At 36.7% G+C, this 20526-nt stretch overlaps 2 protein-coding genes across 5 annotated transcripts in view; one reads left to right on the top strand and one right to left on the bottom strand.

The window, feature by feature from the left end:
- LOC121371827 (zinc finger MYM-type protein 3-like) overlaps window positions 1-15867 on the top strand; it is a 29124-nt gene extending 13257 nt beyond the window's left edge. The window contains exons 6-18 of one of the 2 annotated variants that reach the window (XM_041498002.1): window positions 183-218; window positions 954-1016; window positions 1792-1886; window positions 2298-2466; window positions 3332-3510; window positions 3963-4101; window positions 5613-5783; window positions 6507-6959; window positions 7219-7344; window positions 10713-10961; window positions 13142-13259; window positions 14002-14058; window positions 14536-15867. In XM_041498002.1, coding sequence (XP_041353936.1) covers window positions 183-218; window positions 954-1016; window positions 1792-1886; window positions 2298-2466; window positions 3332-3510; window positions 3963-4101; window positions 5613-5783; window positions 6507-6959; window positions 7219-7344; window positions 10713-10961; window positions 13142-13259; window positions 14002-14058; window positions 14536-14725 — 2045 coding nt within the window. In that variant the 3' untranslated portion in view covers window positions 14726-15867. The remainder of the gene's footprint in view (window positions 1-182; window positions 219-953; window positions 1017-1791; window positions 1887-2297; window positions 2467-3331; window positions 3511-3962; window positions 4102-5612; window positions 5784-6506; window positions 6960-7218; window positions 7345-10712; window positions 10962-13141; window positions 13260-14001; window positions 14059-14535) is intronic. The other variant, XM_041498003.1, reaches the window with a different exon arrangement.
- A 1595-nt stretch (window positions 15868-17462) lies between these two features.
- The window catches only part of LOC121371828 (zinc finger-containing ubiquitin peptidase 1-like), a 25219-nt gene continuing 22155 nt past the window's right edge, over window positions 17463-20526 (bottom strand). For all 3 annotated transcript variants that reach the window (XM_041498007.1, XM_041498005.1, XM_041498006.1), the window contains exon 9: window positions 17463-18038. In XM_041498007.1, the coding sequence (XP_041353941.1) occupies window positions 18003-18038 (36 nt within the window). In that variant the 3' untranslated portion in view covers window positions 17463-18002. The remainder of the gene's footprint in view (window positions 18039-20526) is intronic.

Consider the following 20526-nt stretch of genomic DNA (forward strand, 5'->3'; position numbering starts at 1 on the left):
AATGATAGTATTAGAGATTTTCTTTTTTCTTCTGTTGGTGAGGAATTGTATACAGTTATAATAAATAATAAAACCAAGATATGGTAGTTACGATTCTTCTCACTTGACTTTCTGTCTGTATGTTATTGGCTCTGAATTGTTTAACTAACTGGTGTTAACATTGCTTACTTTCCTCTTTCCAGACAGTGAAAATGCAGGTATAAATACAAGACGAAGAGGTACTTGGGTTTTCTTGAATATTATTTTCTCAATACAGTGTTAAAGGCATATTGTCATAGATTTAAGGACCTTATTTCTCTAAAAATGGATAATAATTAAAAATTACATTATTTGTTGGAAATCAAATCTAGCCATTGCATCACCTTAACTGAACCATGATGGTGTGAAATCCATGTCGACCCTCTCGGCAGTTTTACTTTTTGAATTATGGACCATTGCCATAATTCAATTATTTTTACAAAATATCATTAGTAAATGGAGTATGGTGGTTATGAAGATGGTTGAATAAAGTACATTTACGGACAAATCGAATTACTTTTGTTCAGGTAATACTTTGTTAGACCATTAAATAGGTCAGTGGTCTGTGACAATATGCCTTTAAAAAATATAGAGCCTATTATGCAGTATATAAACAAAAAATGTGTGGCGTATGATATAATGTTGGTAGCGTCAACCAGGCCTATCCATAATAGGTTGAACTGCTATGTAAAGTTTTAATTGGTAAACATTAAACTTATCTAAATCAGGTATCAGAATTTCTTGACAACATTTCTGAATTTTGAAAATCACTCCTGAATTGCGTACGGCATTGTTTATAAAAAGGAAAAAATATTTTGAAAGTTCTGCATAACCCATTGTCATTGTTTTTAGATTTGTTTGTTTGTTTGTTTATTTATTGTGTTTTTGGTTATTGTTATTGTCAGAGAAGTTTATGTATGTTTTGTTTTCCACAGGAACTCAGAACACCCAGAGTTCGTTTCCCATCATCTCAAATGTTGTTTCTCTCGCTCCACAAAGTAAGTATTCTAATGACACTATAGACTAATCTGAATTTAACCATGTCCAATAATTGTTCTTTACTTCTCAAGGTAAAAATACTGTCAGTTTAAAACATAGTTTCTAATGTTATTTTCAGTGTCACAGACAAAAGATTTATCCAGTAATGATATAAAACTAGAACACAAATGTAAATATTTTCTTAACTTCATCTTGATGCTTTCTTTTATTTCTATGTATGCCTATTTAAAGTTCTTTACAAAAAGCTTTCTGAATACAATAAGTAAATGCATGAAGTATATTCTACAGCTGTTTTCTGATCTTTCCTCAGTAAAATGGTCTTTATATTAAATGGTATATAAAGAAAAAACTTTGATTGTATATTCGGTGGCGTCGTGGCAGGCCATCGGTCTACAAGCTGGTAGGTACTGGGTTCGGATCCCAGTCAAGGCATGGGATTTTTAATCCAGATACCGACTCCAAACCCCGAGTGAGTGCTCCGCAAGGCTCAATGGGTAGGTGTAAACCACTTGAACCGACCAGTGATCCATAACTGGTTCAACAAAGGCCATGGTTTGTGCTATCCTGCCTGTGGGAAGCGCAAATAAAAGATCCCTTGCTGCCTGTCGTAAAAAGAGTAGCCTATGTGGCGACAGCGGGCTTCCTCTAAAAACAGTGTTAGAATGACCATATGTTTGACGTCCAATAGCCAATGATAAGATAAAAAATCAATGTGCTCTAGTGGCGTCGTTAAATAAAACAAACTTTACTCTTTTTTTATTGTATATTATTCAGGTTCCCAGAAAGGTCAGACGGTGAACATCAAGTCATCTGGTTCTGTTCCAGTCATTGTCAGCGGCCAGTCTCAGACAATCAGAATGGGACCAAAGGTACTTACTGGCTTATAGGTTTATCTTTGAGGGGACAATATTTCACAATTCGCTGTTATTTTAACATTCGTTTGAAAGGTTATTTAAAGGGACAATCCTGAGTTTGCTCCCATTGTAATATGTTTCGACTAACAGAGCCTTTTTGATGACTAAATTTCAAATTTAAAAATATTTTTTTTGTTTAGAATATCAGTGTCTGTATAAACAAGGTGTTTGTAGTAGTTCAAACCAGATCTGACTTCCCAATAATTTTATACATACCAAAAAATATATATTATGAAGTAAAATGAAAAATGTCTACTACAAACATTAGCACACGTATGTATTAAATATGTAATTTTAGTTTCCAAAAAGACTGTTGGTGATGATCAAAAATGGCCGTCATTATGTGAGTTATGCTTTTCTTTATAGACAGTGACTGCTGGTACCGGGACTCAGCCGGCCACAACCACCCAGCAGATTATCATTCAACCCCCGCCCCCTAAACAGATGAAGAACAAATCTTTGTTGTGCAAGCCGTTTGTTCAGACTAAGGCCACATCATGTCGCCCACATGTTCAGACCAAAGAAGTTCAAACTGGTAAGAATCTATTTTATAGCACTGCGCATATGTCTTCTGCAAAAGTCGTTTATTATTTGTTTGAACCCTTGTTTTGTACCCGTACTTTGGCCAAGGTATTTCCAGTAGGTTTTCCTGATTTCGAATGTTTTCGTAAATTTCCGAGAGAAAATTGATTCACTGTTAACATTGCGATCTGAAAACAAATTCCTTTGTATCAAAATGAGAATTAAGATAATTGTTAAAGTTAATCCAGGTTACGAATGATGTAGGGTCGTTTTTATTGTATTATGTGACATTACCTGAGGACTTCGATTGACCTATATGAAACAACTTGGCCATTTGATTCGTAGTCACACTTCGGCCGATGGATTCCGAGTGAGTTTCTTTCTCACTACGTTTTTTCTTTTAGTTGCAAAATTGAACCATGCTGACAAATAGTTTATTTTATATGTGAAAACAAAATTCCAGGAAAAGAATCTGTAGGCTACTGTATTTTTATATTTACTAACTCTGCTGACTTTTTTTTCTTAATCCTGGAACATAATTGTTCTATAAACTGTTCTTTTTTAGCTTTGCAAAGATTTCTCATTGCTAGACCAAATTTCATCAAAATGTCAATAAAAACTGAAATCGAAACCGAAACTCTACTCTGTTGTGAAAATTAAAACTGAAACCAAAGTCAAATTTTATAACTCTACATCACTACTTTTTATTGATGTAATTTAATTTTGATTACATTACATAATCAGTTTTAAAATTTTTATATTACTGAAAATGTTTTACACAAGCAAAGAGAAATATTTGTTTATAATGTAAAGCTTTGAATATTTTTTTGTATAATTTTTGTCATTTGTTATTAATTAATTTTGTTGTTCATTTCCAGAATCTGACTGTGGGAAACCAGTGCTGATTCCCATACCAGTTCCAATATACATCCCCACTCCATTAGCCATGTATGCCGCTCCCACGCCACAGTTCATTCCAATTCCAATACCAATACCAATTCCAATATTTATTCCAACCACCAAAAAATCTGCAGCGAAGATTCTGAAACAGATCAAGGTACTCATTAAACTTTATTAATTTTCAAATTAGTCTCCTAAGTCCTATTTTTGTATGACAGTTCAACCATGGTTGTTGGTTAAAATTTGGTTTGAGAGAAGGATCAACTTACCTTTGTATTTCATATTAATGATTCAGTTTTGATCTCCATTCAAAATCATGTGGAAATGTTTTTGACAAATCAGTTTATAAGTTCATTATAAACCATCTTTATCAGCATGTCGGTCCAGGTTTAAGCATCTTATATTTGATCTACTGATAAGAAATCTGACCTTAATGTGCAAATGTAGTAGATGCAGTGATAAATGCATTCATATAAGTAAACAAGGTTGGTTTTTTGCATGGGGTTTTCATGTTTAACACTTAACATTATTAGTATTTTATATAAAAAATAGATTTTCCCAGAAGTTTATAGGTTTGTAAGATGTGTGTGTATGTTTGTGTTTTCACAGAAAATCCGTGAGAAGATCCCAGCAGACCCCTTGGAGGCAGAGTTATTGCAGATGGCGCAGGCTGTGGCTGGCGGCGGGGAGGATTCCGACAGTGACACTGACCACAGTGACGTGGAGGAGAAACAAGAAACTCTGGACGGTAACACACGATTCATGTTAAACACTACAACTCCTCATTAATACACGACTCGGGTTAAACACTACAACTCCTCATTAACACACGACTCGCATTAAAAATTACAACTCCTGAGTAACACACGACTCACGTTAAAAATTACAACTCCTGAGTAACACGACTCGCATTAAAAACTGAGTAACACACAATTAACGTTAAAACTACAACTTCTGAGTAACACATGACTCACGTTAAACACTACAACTCCTGAGTAACACACAACTCAAGTTAAACCCTACAACTCCTCAGTAACACTTTATTCACGTTAAAAACTACAACTCCTGAGTAACACTGGATTCACATAAAAACTACAACTCCCGAGTAATGCTCGATTCACATAAAAACTACAACTCCTGAGTTTGGTTTTGTTAAAAATAACTTACGTAGACATTACTGAGCTCAAAGAATGATACACTGATATGTCTTTTTGGCGTAGTAAGCAGGGTTTAAGCTGGACTCCAAAACTTATTAGCAGTTTGGTGCAATTCAAGTTTTAATTAACAACAAAATGAAACACCTATAAATAAATCTATATTTTTTATCCATGTTTTAGTGAGTCTAAGGACAATGTGTGTCAGTTACTTCTCAGCAATATAGTTACATAATGGGAACACCTTGACTGATTGACACATTCATTCTATGAGTTAGCAGAATGGAGCAAACCACTGAAAACAATGGTAGATCCACAAATGGCACAGTTTTCCAGTTAGCTTTTTCGGCGAATTAATAATGAAATAAATTCTACTTTGATTTGCATTTGGTGATTTGGCAAATAACAGCTTAAACCCTCAGTAAACATATCATCGATGTCAAAGATTTTGAAAACCAGGAAACGTGTTGTTTGAGTCTCAACATAAAAAATACTAAATCTTAACCAAATTGTCTGATGTTCTCAAACTGAGATATATTTTAATGATATAACTTTAAACAAAATCTTGTGATGTTAAAGGGACACACCCTAGTTTCAACCCGTGAAAATTAACACTAAGGTTCATTAATCTACAAACCTGTAACACATTTGGATAAAGTTACAGTTGAGTAAAACATGAGTCTGACTTTGAAATGGCAAAATACCCTCTAAAAATCGACTAAAACTCGACTATAACGCACGTGTGATTTTAAAAATATGAGAAATGCATTTTTTGATATTAAAAACACCAGGATGACCACAAACACTTCGAATGTACGGAAATTGATAATCTAAACCATAAAATTTAATTAAAGTATGACGTCAGTTATCAAAAACGACCATAATAGTCAAAAATATGCCTTAGTATTTAAAAACTAGGGTATGTCCCTTTAATGTAATTGAAAAATAAAAGCATTGATGCATTTCATTAATGTATTTGGAATTTGGTATCCTTTCTGTTTATTTGTCCAGTAAGTAGTCAGATAGGCCTTAGAGTTGAATTAATTTTGTTTTCATAAGAATCTAATGACAAATAGATTGTTGAGTTAATTGACATTGTTTTCAGAAGAGAGTAAGGTTGAGGAAGAGTCTAACGACATCGCCATGCTGGAGAGTCAGATTGATCGGCCGGGAGGTGAAGAGGATCTTGTACAGATGGCGCTGCGAATGGCCGAGGAAATCACTGGACCGGTCCTCGACCTCGAGAGTAATGTTCAGCTAGTGGCCGTCAGCAATGGTGAGATACATTGTACATAAACACTATGTAGTAGGCTATTTGATGTTTTTGTGTAGTCCAGCTAGTGGCGGTCAGCAATGGTGAGATACATTGTACATAAACACTATGTAGTAGGCTATTTGATGTTTTTGTGTAGTCCAACTAGTGGTGAGATATATGGAGCTTACTGTTAACTTGTATGTCACAGAGCAATCAATTTTTTATCCTGCTTGTTTCATTGGATGGCATGGCTGTGGTGATTGGGTTATCACCTAGAAACAGCCAATTGTGAATAACAAATAATTTAATCACAATTTAATGTGTAAGTTTTATTTACAGAAAACACTGGAGTTCTGATTGAGCAATTATTATGATTATCTTAAGTAGTTAATCAAACCTGTCATGTTGTGCAATTATGGCTTACCTAAATCATAATCATTTAGAACAATCACTTATTTTAAATGGTTGATTGTTTGGATCATATTATGAAACGGTTGCTTCTTTAAGCTGAGAATAGGTTGTGTTAAGCTATAAGGAGCCACATGAAGAGATTTTTGAGGGTGAAGGATACAGGTAGGCATTACAAATAGTATCAGTGATTGACTCAAGGGGTGTATAATCAAAAACATAAAGACCCACTAGTTTAAAATGTTTTATAATAAAATTGCTTATCAGTTTATGGTATGTTGTAATGAGCTTGTTTATTTCGAGCATGTTTCAATGATATTGTTTGTATGTTCCCAGAACCTCCACCAGTGGTTCATGTTCGTGCGCCCACTGTGCGTGACGAAGACGAAGATGACTGGATTCCCACGCGGGAGAGTCGAAGTCGGCGAGGCAAGCGTACATCGACTGGTCGCGGTCGTGGACGTCAGTCGAAGAGACAGCGAGTTGAGGCGTACCGCGAACCAACGCCAGAACCGTCGCCCCCACCGGTACAACAGCCACCCGCCGACGCCAACATGCACCTGAAATTCACATACGGTGTGAATGCGTGGAAACACTGGGTGATCCACAAAAACACGCTGCTTGAGAAGGTGTCGAAACGCGGCTCGGGCAGGCTGAAGCTGTTTAAGACGGATCTCTTACAGTGCACGGCCGATGAGCTGAATTACTCTCTCTGTCTGTTTGTCAAGGAAGTGAGGAAACCCAATGGGGAGGAGTATTCACCAGACAGTATCTACTATCTCTGCTTAGGTAAGACTGCTTTCTTTGTATATGTGTGTGTGTGAGAGAGAAAGAGGGGTGGGAGAGAGAGGGGTGGGGTGGGAGGGAGAGAGAGAGGGGTGGGTAAGTGAGTATTCACTTGATAGAATCTGCTATCTCTGCTTAGATAATATTGTCTATCTTTGTATGTGTGCGTGCGTTCGCTTGTGTGTGTGATTGAGATAGGGAGAGTGAGAAAAAAACTTTGATTATGTTGTGTGCGATGGTGATGTTTAGTTGACTGTTTCAGGAATCCAGCAGTATCTGTACGAGAACAGCCGGATTGACAACATCTTCACGGATGTGTATTACGAGAAGTTCACTGAGTGTCTCACCGAGATGCTGGCCAAACATGAACCCAAAGTTAATACAGCAGGTACGTGTACGATACTGGTGAGCATGTATCCAAAGTTAATACAGCAGGTACGTGTACGATATTGGTGAGCATGTATCCAAAGTTAATACAGCAGGTATGTATACCATACTGGTGAGCATGTACCCAAAGTTAATACAGCAGGTACGTGTACGATACTGGTGAGCATGAACCCAAAGTTAACACGGTAGGTTCGTGTACTATACTGGTGAACATGTACCCAAAGTTAACACGGCAGGTTTGTGTACGATACAGGTGAGCATGTACCCAAAGTTAAAACGGAAGGTTCGTGTACGATACTGGTGAGCATGTACCCAAAGTTAATACAGCAGGTATGTGTACGATACTGGTGAGCATGAACCCAAAGTTAATACGGCAGGTATGTATACAATACTGGTGAGCATGTACCCAAAGTTAATACAGCAGGTATGTGTACGATACTGGTGAGCATGAACACAAAGTTAATACGGCAGGTATGTATACAATACTGGTGAGCATGTACCCAAAGTTAATACAGCAGGTATGTGTACGATACTGGTGAGCATGAACCCAAAGTTAATACAGCAGGTACGTGTACGATATTGGTGAGCATGTATCCAAAGTTAATACAGCAGGTATGTATACCATACTGGTGAGCATGTACCCAAAGTTAATACAGCAGGTACGTGTACGATACTGGTGAGCATGAACCCAAAGTTAACACGGTAGGTTCGTGTACTATACTGGTGAGCATGTACCCAAAGTTAACACGGCAGGTTTGTGTACGATACAGGTGAGCATGTACCCAAAGTTAAAACGGAAGGTTCGTGTACGATACTGGTGAGCATGTACCCAAAGTTAATACAGCAGGTATGTGTACGATACTGGTGAGCATGAACCCAAAGTTAATACGGCAGGTATGTATACAATACTGGTGAGCATGTACCCAAAGTTAATACAGCAGGTATGTGTACGATACTAGTGAGCATGAACACAAAGTTAATACGGCAGGTTCATGTACGATACTGGTGAGCATGAACCCAAAGTTAACATGGCAGGTTCGTGTACGATACTGGTGAGCATGTACCCAAAGTTATTACAGCAGGTTCGTGTACGATACTGGTGAGCATGTACCCAAAGTTAATACAGCATGTACGTACACCATACTGGTGAGCATGAACCCAAAGTTAATACAGCAGGTACGTATACAATACTGGTGAGCATGTACCCAAAGTTAACATGGCAGGTTCATGTACGATACTGGTGAGCATGTACCCAAAGTTAACACGGCAGGTACGTATGCGATACTGGTGAGCATGTACCCAAAGTTAATACAGCAGGTATGTGTACGATACTAGTGAGCATGTACCCAAAGTTAATACAGCAGGTATGTATACAATACTGGTGAGCATGAACCCAAAGTTAATACAGCAGGTACATATACCATACTGGTGAGCATGTATCCAAAGTTAATACAGCAGGTACGTATACCATACTGGTGAGCATGTACCCAAAGTTAATACAGCAGGTACGTATACAATACTGTTGAGCATGAACCCAAAGTTAACATGGCAGGTTCATGTACGATACTGGTGAGCATGTACCCAAAGTTAATACAGCAGGTATGTATACCATACTGGTGAGCATGTACCCAAAGTTAATACAGCAGGTATGTATACAATACTGGTGAGCATGTATCCAAAGTTAATACAGCAGGTACGTATACCATACTGGTGAACATGTACCCAAAGTTAATACAGCAGGTATGTATACAATACTGGTGAGCATGAACCCAAAGTTAACAAGGCAGGTTCATGTACGATACTAGTGAGCATGTACCCAAAGTTAACACGGCAGGTACGTATGCGATACTGGTGAGCATGTACCCAAAGTTAATACAGCAGGTATGTGTACAATACTGGTGAGCATGAACCCAAAGTTAATACGGCAGGTATGTATACAATACTGGTGAGCATGTACCCAAAGTTAATACAGCAGGTATGTGTACGATACTGGTGAGCATGAACACAAAGTTAATACGGCAGGTATGTATACAATACTGGTGAGCATGTACCCAAAGTTAATACAGCAGGTATGTGTACGATACTGGTGAGCATGAACCCAAAGTTAATACAGCAGGTATGTATACAATACTGGTGAGCATGTACCCAAAGTTAATACAGCAGGTACGTATACAATACTGTTGAGCATGAACCCAAAGTTAACATGGCAGGTTCATGTACGATACTGGTGAGCATGTACCCAAAGTTAATACAGCAGGTATGTGTACGATACTGGTGAGCATGAACCCAAAGTTAATACAGCAGGTACGTATGCGATACTGGTGAGCATGAACCCTAAGTTAACATGGCAGGTTCATGTACGATACTGGTGAGCATGTACCCAAAGTTAATACAGCAGGTATGTGTACGATACTGGTGAGCATGAACCCAAAGTTAATACAGCAGGTACGTATGCGATACTGGTGAGCATGAACCCAAAGTTAACATGGCAGGTTCGTGTACTATACTGGTGAGCATGTACCCAAAGTTAACACGGCAGGTATGTGTACGATACTAGTGAGCATGTACCCAAAGTTAATACAGCAGGTATGTATACCATACTGGTGAGCATGTATCCAAAGTTAATACAGCAGGTACGTATACCATACTGGTGAGCATGTACCCAAAGTTAATACAGCAGGTATGTATACAATACTGGTGAGCATGAACCCAAAGTTAACAAGGCAGGTTCATGTACGATACTAGTGAGCATGTACCCAAAGTTAACACGGCAGGTACGTATGCGATACTGGTGAGCATGTACCCAAAGTTAACACGGCAGGTACGTGTACTATAGGCCTACTGGTGAGCATGTACTTGAATGGCTGGACACATGACGTAAACATCCCTGTCACAGAGGATTACACACAGTTGTGTTCAAAACCATGTAGCTCCTTCTACACCTGCAATTCAGAGTAGAACAATGGATGTTACACATGAACGGTGGATTTCAGACACTGAAAAACTTGGCATCTGTTGTGCCTGTAGATCTAGTTTACAGGTGAAAAACACCTAGTAGCTTGTTGGGAATTGGATAGTCTTGAGTGAATTTCGGTAGGCAAAACAATCGGGGCATTTGTGCTAATAAACGGAAATCATTTCAATTTTAACATTTTTGTTTGTAATATTGTTTTCCTTCAGATGTTTCCTTGTATTTGTTTACATGTATGTGATAGTTTATTGGTTGTATGTGATTGTTGATCGTGTTTTGGTGATGGTATGTGATTGTTGATCGTGTTTTGGTGATGGCATGTGATTGTTGATTGTGTTTTGGTGATGGTATGTGATTGTTGATTGTGTTTTAGTGATTGTATTTGATTGTGCTGCCAGGTCAGATGCTGTGTCGTATTGAGGAGGAGCACCTGTGGGAGTGTAAGCAGCTGGGAGCGCACTCCCCGTACGTGTTGCTCAACACGCTGATCTACTTCAACACCAAACACTTCATGCTGAAGACCATCGAGGACCACATGAAGCTCTCCTTCGCCCACATCCTCAAACACTGGAAGAAAGGCGTTCCCCCTGCAACCACACGCACCCCTGTCAACCAGGTGGGGCGGAGCGTGTCACTCAGATACTATTGTAAGTATCTCAAAACCGCTATCCATGATCAAGATCATATCTCTGCACAATACACAGTCGAATGGGCATTTGGTAAAAATAGTGGTTCATTCAATGAATCTCTATCTATAGTCCATGCCACAGAGAACGCTATTTTTCATACTTGAAATTTACTACCATTTATTTATTTCTGAGCTGATTGTTTTTTAAATTGCACACAAAAATAGTAAATTTTTGTTATTTCCAAAACATTTTTTTTTTCTTACATCAAACCAAACTGAATTTATTTACAAAAACCATTCTTGTAGAAGTATGGGACAGACTATAGTGCCTCATTGATAGGAGGTAAGCCACTCCCAGACTAGTTTACTAATTCAAAACTGGCGCAGGATTGGAATAAATACAGCTGTGATGATATGCACTCATGAATCACTGTCAATCCCGTGATGGTATCAGGTGTCGCGAAAGGTGAGTATATCCTGCCCCAGTGGTTGCATCCATCAAGTGTACTGCCACCACAGCTGTCAAGTCTGTCAGTTCATCTCAAACTGGATTGTTGGTACATTAGTAAAAAAAAAAAAAGGAGTAAAATATCTAATGTCAGTTTAAGTGTCTGCAATCATTCATGAGGATTGGTTGTTGTGCGTTGTCTTAATGCTGTCTTATACAAATTATTAGGAATAAATTTTGAAAACAGTCTTAATTATTGTATTTTGTATCAACAGCAGTGAAATATAGCATATTGTGAAAGATGTTTGGTTATAAGTTGAATATGGATGGTTTTAAGATATCCATTACCTGTTGACCAATGTCATATCAAAAGCAACCCCTGTAATTGCCTACAGCAAATGGCAATGCTGTGCAGTTTTTAATTCTCCATGGCACTTTTTTTGCCTTCAATATATTCCAGTGTTCTCGCTGCTCCATTTAAGCATTTTGCCGCCCTCCTTTCACGTTCTCCGCCCTCTTTTATTTTTCTGCTCCCCTCTTTATTTTCCAGCACCCTACTATATTTTCCAGCACCTATTTCCGCTATTTCCAACTGCACACTTTTTTCCACACATCAAAAAAACCACAACGATCAGTCTGCCCACTGGACATCAAAGGAAACAAGCCGCGTTGTGTACGAAAAAGCAACTGACGAAACATTTACGATGGTTACCGTAACATAATTTAATAGTATTTTTAACAGCCTCTATTTTGTCCTATACCTGTATCCATTTGTATGTTTAATACAAACAATAAAAGTTATATTTTATTTGAGCAATGAAAACATTTTTATTTTTTATGGATTCGGCAATCTCCGACTGGAAACCCCCCACTTATTTGGCGCCAAATTTGTCACGTGATCAGAACGGTCACTCTATCTTTTGTTTCCAGTAACTGTCGTCTGATATTTTGTCCTCAGTTACAGATATAATTGATTGTAACTGACGATTTTTACTTTCTGCCATTTCTGTCATTCTGTTTATTCAGCAGTTCTTATAACATATTGTACACTTTTAATTTTTGGAGGATATCACCGCTTATAAAATCAACGGAAGTGGTAGTGTTTGGCATTAAAATCATTCATCTTGGGTGCCAAATAATATATACACTGCCACTACAAAAACGAAACTACTTATCAGTTGGCTATAATATTTTATGACAGCGATCGATTCATTCGATGAAGGTGGGAATAACAAAAAATGTTTTCGACATTAGGGGATCATACAAATGTCTTTTTTGTATTTCGTATATCTTGAAATCTTTATTAAAATAATAATGTTAAAACTTTGATCGGTTCAGCAAAACCGGAACTGCCAGTGAATATCAGACCGATAACATCTTCGGTTCAGTTAAAAGACGAGTCTGCTTGTATTTCGTATAAACTTTTTGTAATCAAAATAAGGAGTATGTCTTTCCACAAAGTCTATCAGCACACAACAACATGGTAACCACCAAGCTCTCTCTTCCCCCCGCCCCCCCATTTTTTTTTTTTTTGGAAGGGTGTGGTGCTGCGTGGCTGCCCTCCTTTAATTTTCACCCAGCGAGAACACTGTATTCAGGGTTTTTTTTACCATGGACATTTTCTTAATTGTAAGGGGTGCAAAAGTACATTTGGTAATAACTGTATAAAATAGTTTCCTATAAAATAGTTTCCTACTAAATATGACTAAAATTGTTGTTACAAGTTTTTACAATATGTTATTTCACAACAGATGGGCAGTCGAGCAACAAGAAGCCTAAAGAAGGAATTCCAGTCTACGAGACTTCAGAAAATCTTGAAAACCCTCTGAGATGTCCAGTGAAACTCTACGAATTCTACCTGTCAAAGGCGTAAGATTATAGTTTTTGTGAATTTTGTCATCCTTTGAGACCTCTACAGACCTCTACAGACCTCTCCAGACCTCTACAGACCTCTCCGTTTACGGGAAGCTATCACTCTGGCTCCTCATCAGTCTGAGAGTCATTTCTTCTTCCCATTAGCATGTGAATTAAAAACATAAAATACAACTACAAAAGGATTAAATATTAACGCTCAGTGTGATAATATCTAAGTTAAGGCATAATTAATCACTTCCCTAATGTTTTTTCAGTGAGGTCTGCAGCTAAAAAAACTAATATAATTTAATTGTCATATTGTTAGAGACAAAAATGTACAGTTTGTTTCATTATTGGAAAGGTTAACGAAGAGCCGGTGTTGGTGCAGTATCTGTGAAATGTGGATCTAGGTCCCAAATTCTATATTCATGACATTTTATCAATATACAAGATGAACTAAGTAATCAAATCCATCTGTGGATTTCTTCTTTCATTTTCTAAACACATTGATTTGTTAGATGACCTAATTTGTTAGATGACCTAATGGCAGCCGATAATACAATGTGCAAGGTGTTTTAAACCTTTCTTACCTTTCTTGTGATCAGTTAAGTAAAATGACTGCCCAGTTTAGCCCAAAACTGCTCATTATTGACATTGCTTTATCAGATGTCAGCTAGAAATGTGTTACGATATGGCATAGGAGCACTTGATGAAAATTGTTAAAGATCCCTGTTCGGGATTTCTTTCTGTTTAATAGGGTGAACATCGGTGCAAAAGGAGCAGATATTTTTGCCACAAGTCAAGGCCGATCAAGGTAATAGACTTCCTGTTCTAAACATAATTTCCAGGATGCATTTCTTCATACAGGAAGTGTCATCATCAAACTGGATATTGCCTGCAACTTCTGTATAAATGCACGGATAGGAATGCACTTTGCTATTATGGCCTGGAAATGCTTGGATGTGTTTGTGCAACCAAGAACTGACATCACTGAATCCTAAGTAGCTTGACATCATTCTCTGTATCAGCCATAGTTTATAACATCAGTATAAATGCAGTTATGGTAAGGGTTTTTTTTCTTCTGTAAAAAGCTTTGTATATCCCGGTTTCTATCAGTGATGTCATTGAACAGGAAGTAACCCCCACAAATGTTTTTCATTCTACTTTGACTAAAAGCTGTGATCAAAGCATTATTTTTAAAACTGATCCCCGTACATATATACCAACAATTCAGAAGCTTGTATTTTTTTTTGTTGAAGTAAGCCTGTATTGATTGTTATGTTTATTTCAGGCCCGAGAGTATCAAGAACCGTAACGATCTGTTCTACCTGCTGCCCGAGCGCAGCTGTGTGCCCGACAGCCCGGTGTGGTACTCCACACAGTCCATCCCCGTGGAAACCATGTCCAAGATGCTCGGTAGAATCCTCCTCGTCCGCGAGATCCAGGAAGCCCATCTACACGCTCAGCCTGTTTACGTGTAAACATAGCACAGACAAGTGGTTTACGTGTAAACGCAGCACGCCCAGCCCGTTTATGTGTAAATACAGCACGCTCAGCCTGTTTACGTGTAAACAAAGCACACTCAGCCAGTTTACTTGTAAATGTAGCAGGCTTAACCGGTTTATGTGTAAACATAGCATGCTCAGCTGATTTCAGCTAGTGCTCTACATTCATTCATATTGAGGACATTGCATAATCAACCCATCAGTGTTTATATAGTGTTGTGTTTAGTTTCATCAGGAAAATGCACCAAGTGTATCTAGTCCATCAGTGATTAACTTCCAGTAGTTTAATGTAAAGTGTTTTCTACAATTATTCTGAACTGACATCCTGTGCTCAAGGACTCGTGAAAGGCTTGTTCTTGTCTGTGAACTCTTTGATGTGATGAGACCAATTATGTCTTGAGGAATAAGATCCTCGTCATCCTGACTGATGTGAGGATTCTCATTCAACAAGGTCTCACGGAGTAACCTGAGTGAGTAACCCATCTGGGAAGATTGGTTTTCTTAAATATGTGTTGTTAGTGTAGGAATGTTGACTGGTGATTAGTAAATTAATTTCTATAAAACATAACCATGTGTTTCATAATCATGTTCATTTTATCAATTCACATGTGTACAGGGAAAACAACCTGTCATGTCGGATCACATGGTCAACAGACTACAAAATAAAGTAGGTTTACTGCATATAGAGTATTGGATGTGTGTGGTATGTGTGGCCAGAAACGTTGTTTCATCAACATAGTACATTTTGCACTATCGGACTATCTGATGCTCAGCGATGCATTATGATGTACTGATTTATTCATATTGAGTACCAACACAAGTAACTTGTTATGGGTGTTTTTATAGACAAATGCTGAAATCATACCGGAGTTGTTCATTAAAAACAAATTACTATTGCTTCGAGTCACATTTTGTTAAGAAAGATCATGCTATTAGTAAAATTACATTTATGACTTTTGCAAGACCATTTTTATTTCATTAGTGTATTGTGACTTTGTATCCTGCAGTTTTATCATTCCTAGTTGTTGAGGAAAAACTAATCAAAGTATTAGTTGTAGAGCGGTGTTACAATATTGCTTTAATCATGTCATCGTAATAAACCCATCTCTTTTCATGAATCCGACTTTGTTCACCTTTATTTAACAATTATTATGAATTTATTCAGCCCTCTACGTTAACTTTTCCCTTTAGGAGCCAGATGGCACCTACTTGTATTTTTATATAGATAGTATGAAATGTTTTAGTCATCAAATGAAAACACATCGGTCGCAATTATTGTGTTTTAAGTTACACTGAATAATCCTTAGGGTCTTGGATCTTTAGTTTTTAATTTATTGCCACATGCGGGGGTGGGAGGCAGATTTAATTAATACCCACCAATTAAATTTTTTTTTTTTTTTAATCCAATCATTGCAAAGAATAGAAACTTTTAGATTTGTAAAATAATATTTTGAATGCCAAAATTTATTTGATCTTGTGAACCAGAAGACATTTTTACCAAGCCCTTTTATTTTTCTTTGTGTAACGACACCACTAGAGCACATTTCTTGGATATCAATCATTTGATAATTCTGACATAATAGAAGAAACCGCTACATTTTCCCATTAGCAATAAATGATCACACTTAAATACATATTCCCATAGACAAGACAGCACATACCATAATCTTTATATATATATATATATATAAAAAAGAGTGTTCAGCAGTTACTTCTGGCATTGTTAAGAAGGAAGTAAATGTTTTATTTAACGATGCAAATAAATGGCTATATGGCGTCAGACAGCACATATTGAGAGAGGAAACCCGCTGTCATCACTTCATGGGCTACTCTTTTCGATTAGCAGCAAGAGATCTTTTATATGCACCATTGCACAGTGGTATACAGCCTTTGTTACACCAGTTGTGGAGCACTGGATGGAACGAGAAATAGCCCAATGGGCTGACCGACTGGGATCGATCCTAGGGTATTGTTAAGAGATGCTTGTAATTACCTACTATACTCCCCTACTACTGGCAGGGCTGTTAGTGCCGTGGGTCAGATCAGTGGCAGGGAACTAGTGAGCCAGGTGGGTGCAGAGAACCTGATTACACACTTGATAAATCAGGATAACTTGCAGATACCACAAAATAAGCAAATTTTGACTGAAAACAATCGTGGAATACGAGTGACTCGTACAAGAATAGCCTTAATCTTGACAATCTGCTATTCTCATACAAGGCATTATTATCGTGTGGCGTGGGCTTAAAGGGTGTCTTTCACCACAGCCGTGACAATTTGTAATTCTATTTATGATTAAAAAGTACACTGGTAAACAGTTTTAAAATATTTTATTAATTTTAATGATTTGACACATTAAAATAAAACATGCTACATGAAGTAATATTTAACAAATCAAAAATATATCACATACCACTACATCGTTCATTTATATAGCACTTAACAAGGGATGTTTGCAACATAGAGATATTTAATATTACTTGCCTTCTAAAGAAATCAGGTGACAACTGGCTAATCGCACCAGACCTTCACAGGGCTACTCTACATTACTTGGTAACACAGGCAAATCAGTTATCAGCAGTAATTCTTGACTACTATAAACTTACTCGTTGAGATGAGCATTCACATACGACTGAACAAAGTTTCATTGATCTAGGACCAATAGTTTGTGAAATATGGACATAAATGTGAAAACAAACATTGAGCTAAAAGCTGAGTATTTAAATGATTTTTATTTTAAATTAAACAAATTAAAAAACATTGAAATGATCATACATAGATGTAACTATAAACCAAGTTTCATTGCTCTAGGAAATATCATTTGTGAGAAATGAAGCTCCATGGAATGTATTTTTTAGTCATTTAAATAATGGCATAAAATGTTTGTAATACAAGCTCCAACAGATTTTTAACAATGAAGTTACAAATACTGTAAAACTACAATGAAATTTGTTAATAGTCCACATACTTGACTAGCATGTTACTGCTAATAGGTTAGTTAATGTCATTTTAAAGATGATACATTACTGGCATGATGATCATATCTTCGTGTACAACAATACTAACAATACCGGTAGATGTGTGTAAAATTCATTGCATAAAAGACTACTCGGTTGTCAGAATAATGCAAATTCTTGGAGTGAAACTGATGTTGGAGAGAAATCCTGGGATGGAGACACAATGGTGGACCAGTATTCTAAAGTTCGTCAACACAAGATACTCTTTGCCAGTAGCTACCATGTTTGGGGTTATCTCAGCTAACTTTCTCAGACTTCAGAACCTTGTATTCCTGAAATACAACAAATAGCACATTCAAATATATATTCTAAATCAACAACAATGAACGTTTTTAAAACTATTTTACTACCAAACTAAAATGGCATATAAGAAGATAACTAATTACTTGTTATGTTGTTTTTTTACTTTCATCTAATAACGATAATTGGCCATTGAGACAGAAAGTCGTCGTGCTCATAAAACTGCACATTAATCACCATGGAATGGATGCTTCTTGCAGGTTTCTCGTATTTGCTTACAATTATAAAAAGGAAGGAAAGAAAGGAATATTTGTTTATGAGCACTTGAGTATACTTTAAACTACAGCTACTGCTGACTAACATATAGTGAGAGTGAAGAAAGGAATATTTGTTTATGAGCACTTGAGTATACTTTAAACTACAGCTACTGCTGACTAACATATAGTGAGAGTGAAGAAAGGAATATTTGTTTATGAGCACTTGAGTATACTTTAAACTACAGCTACTGCTGACTAACATATAGTGAGAGTGAAGAAAGGAATATTTGTTTATGAGCACTTGAGTATACTTTAAACTACAGCTACTGCTGACTAACATATAGTGAGAGTGAAGAAAGGAATATTTGTTTATGAGCACTTGAGTATACTTTAAACTACAGCTACTGCTGACTAACATATAGTGAGAGTGAAGAAAGGAATATTTGTTTATGAGCACTTGAGTATACTTTAAACTACAGCTACTGCTGACTAACATATAGTGAGAGTGAAGAAAGGAATATTTGTTTATGAGCACTTGAGTATACTTTAAACTACAGCTACTGCTGACTAACATATAGTGAGAGTGAAGAAAGGAATATTTGTTTATGAGCACTTGAGTATACTTTAAACTACAGCTACTGCTGACTAACATATAGTGAGAGTGAAGAAAGGAATATTTGTTTATGAGCACTTGAGTATACTTTAAACTACAGCTACTGCTGACTAACATATAGTGAGAGTGAAGAAAGGAATATTTGTTTATGAGCACTTGAGTATACTTTAAACTACAGCTACTGCTGACTAACATATAGTGAGAGTGAAGAAAGGAATATTTGTTTATGAGCACTTGAGTATACTTTAAACTACAGCTACTGCTGACTAACATATAGTGAGAGTGAAGAAAGGAATATTTGTTTATGAGCACTTGAGTATACTTTAAACTACAGCTACTGCTGACTAACATATAGTGAGAGTGAAGAAAGGAATATTTGTTTATGAGCACTTGAGTATACTTTAAACTACAGCTACTGCTGACTAACATATAGTGAGAGTGAAGAAAGGAATATTTGTTTATGAGCACTTGAGTATACTTTAAACTACAGCTACTGCTGACTAACATATAGTGAGAGTGAAGAAAGGAATATTTGTTTATGAGCACTTGAGTATACTTTAAACTACAGCTACTGCTGACTAACATATAGTGAGAGTGAAGAAAGGAATATTTGTTTATGAGCACTTGAGTATACTTTAAACTACAGCTACTGCTGACTAACATATAGTGAGAGTGAAGAAAGGAATATTTGTTTATGAGCACTTGAGTATACTTTAAACTACAGCTACTGCTGACTAACATATAGTGAGAGTGAAGAAAGGAATATTTGTTTATGAGCACTTGAGTATACTTTAAACTACAGCTACTGCTGACTAACATATAGTGAGAGTGAAGAAAGGAATATTTGTTTATGAGCACTTGAGTATACTTTAAACTACAGCTACTGCTGACTAACATATAGTGAGAGTGAAGAAAGGAATATTTGTTTATGAGCACTTGAGTATACTTTAAACTACAGCTACTGCTGACTAACATATAGTGAGAGTGAAGAAAGGAATATTTGTTTATGAGCACTTGAGTATACTTTAAACTACAGCTACTGCTGACTAACATATAGTGAGAGTGAAGAAAGGAATATTTGTTTATGAGCACTTGAGTATACTTTAAACTACAGCTACTGCTGACTAACATATAGTGAGAGTGAAGAAAGGAATATTTGTTTATGAGCACTTGAGTATACTTTAAACTACAGCTACTGCTGACTAACATATAGTGAGAGTGAAGAAAGGAATATTTGTTTATGAGCACTTGAGTATACTTTAAACTACAGCTACTGCTGACTAACATATAGTGAGAGTGAAGAAAGGAATATTTGTTTATGAGCACTTGAGTATACTTTAAACTACAGCTACTGCTGACTAACATATAGTGAGAGTGAAGAAAGGAATATTTGTTTATGAGCACTTGAGTATACTTTAAACTACAGCTACTGCTGACTAACATATAGTGAGAGTGAAGAAAGGAATATTTGTTTATGAGCACTTGAGTATACTTTAAACTACAGCTACTGCTGACTAACATATAGTGAGAGTGAAGAAAGGAATATTTGTTTATGAGCACTTGAGTATACTTTAAACTACAGCTACTGCTGACTAACATATAGTGAGAGTGAAGAAAGGAATATTTGTTTATGAGCACTTGAGTATACTT

This window comes from Gigantopelta aegis, chromosome 4, assembly GCF_016097555.1.
Source record: "Gigantopelta aegis isolate Gae_Host chromosome 4, Gae_host_genome, whole genome shotgun sequence".
In the NCBI taxonomy this organism is placed as follows: domain Eukaryota; kingdom Metazoa; phylum Mollusca; class Gastropoda; order Neomphalida; family Peltospiridae; genus Gigantopelta; species Gigantopelta aegis.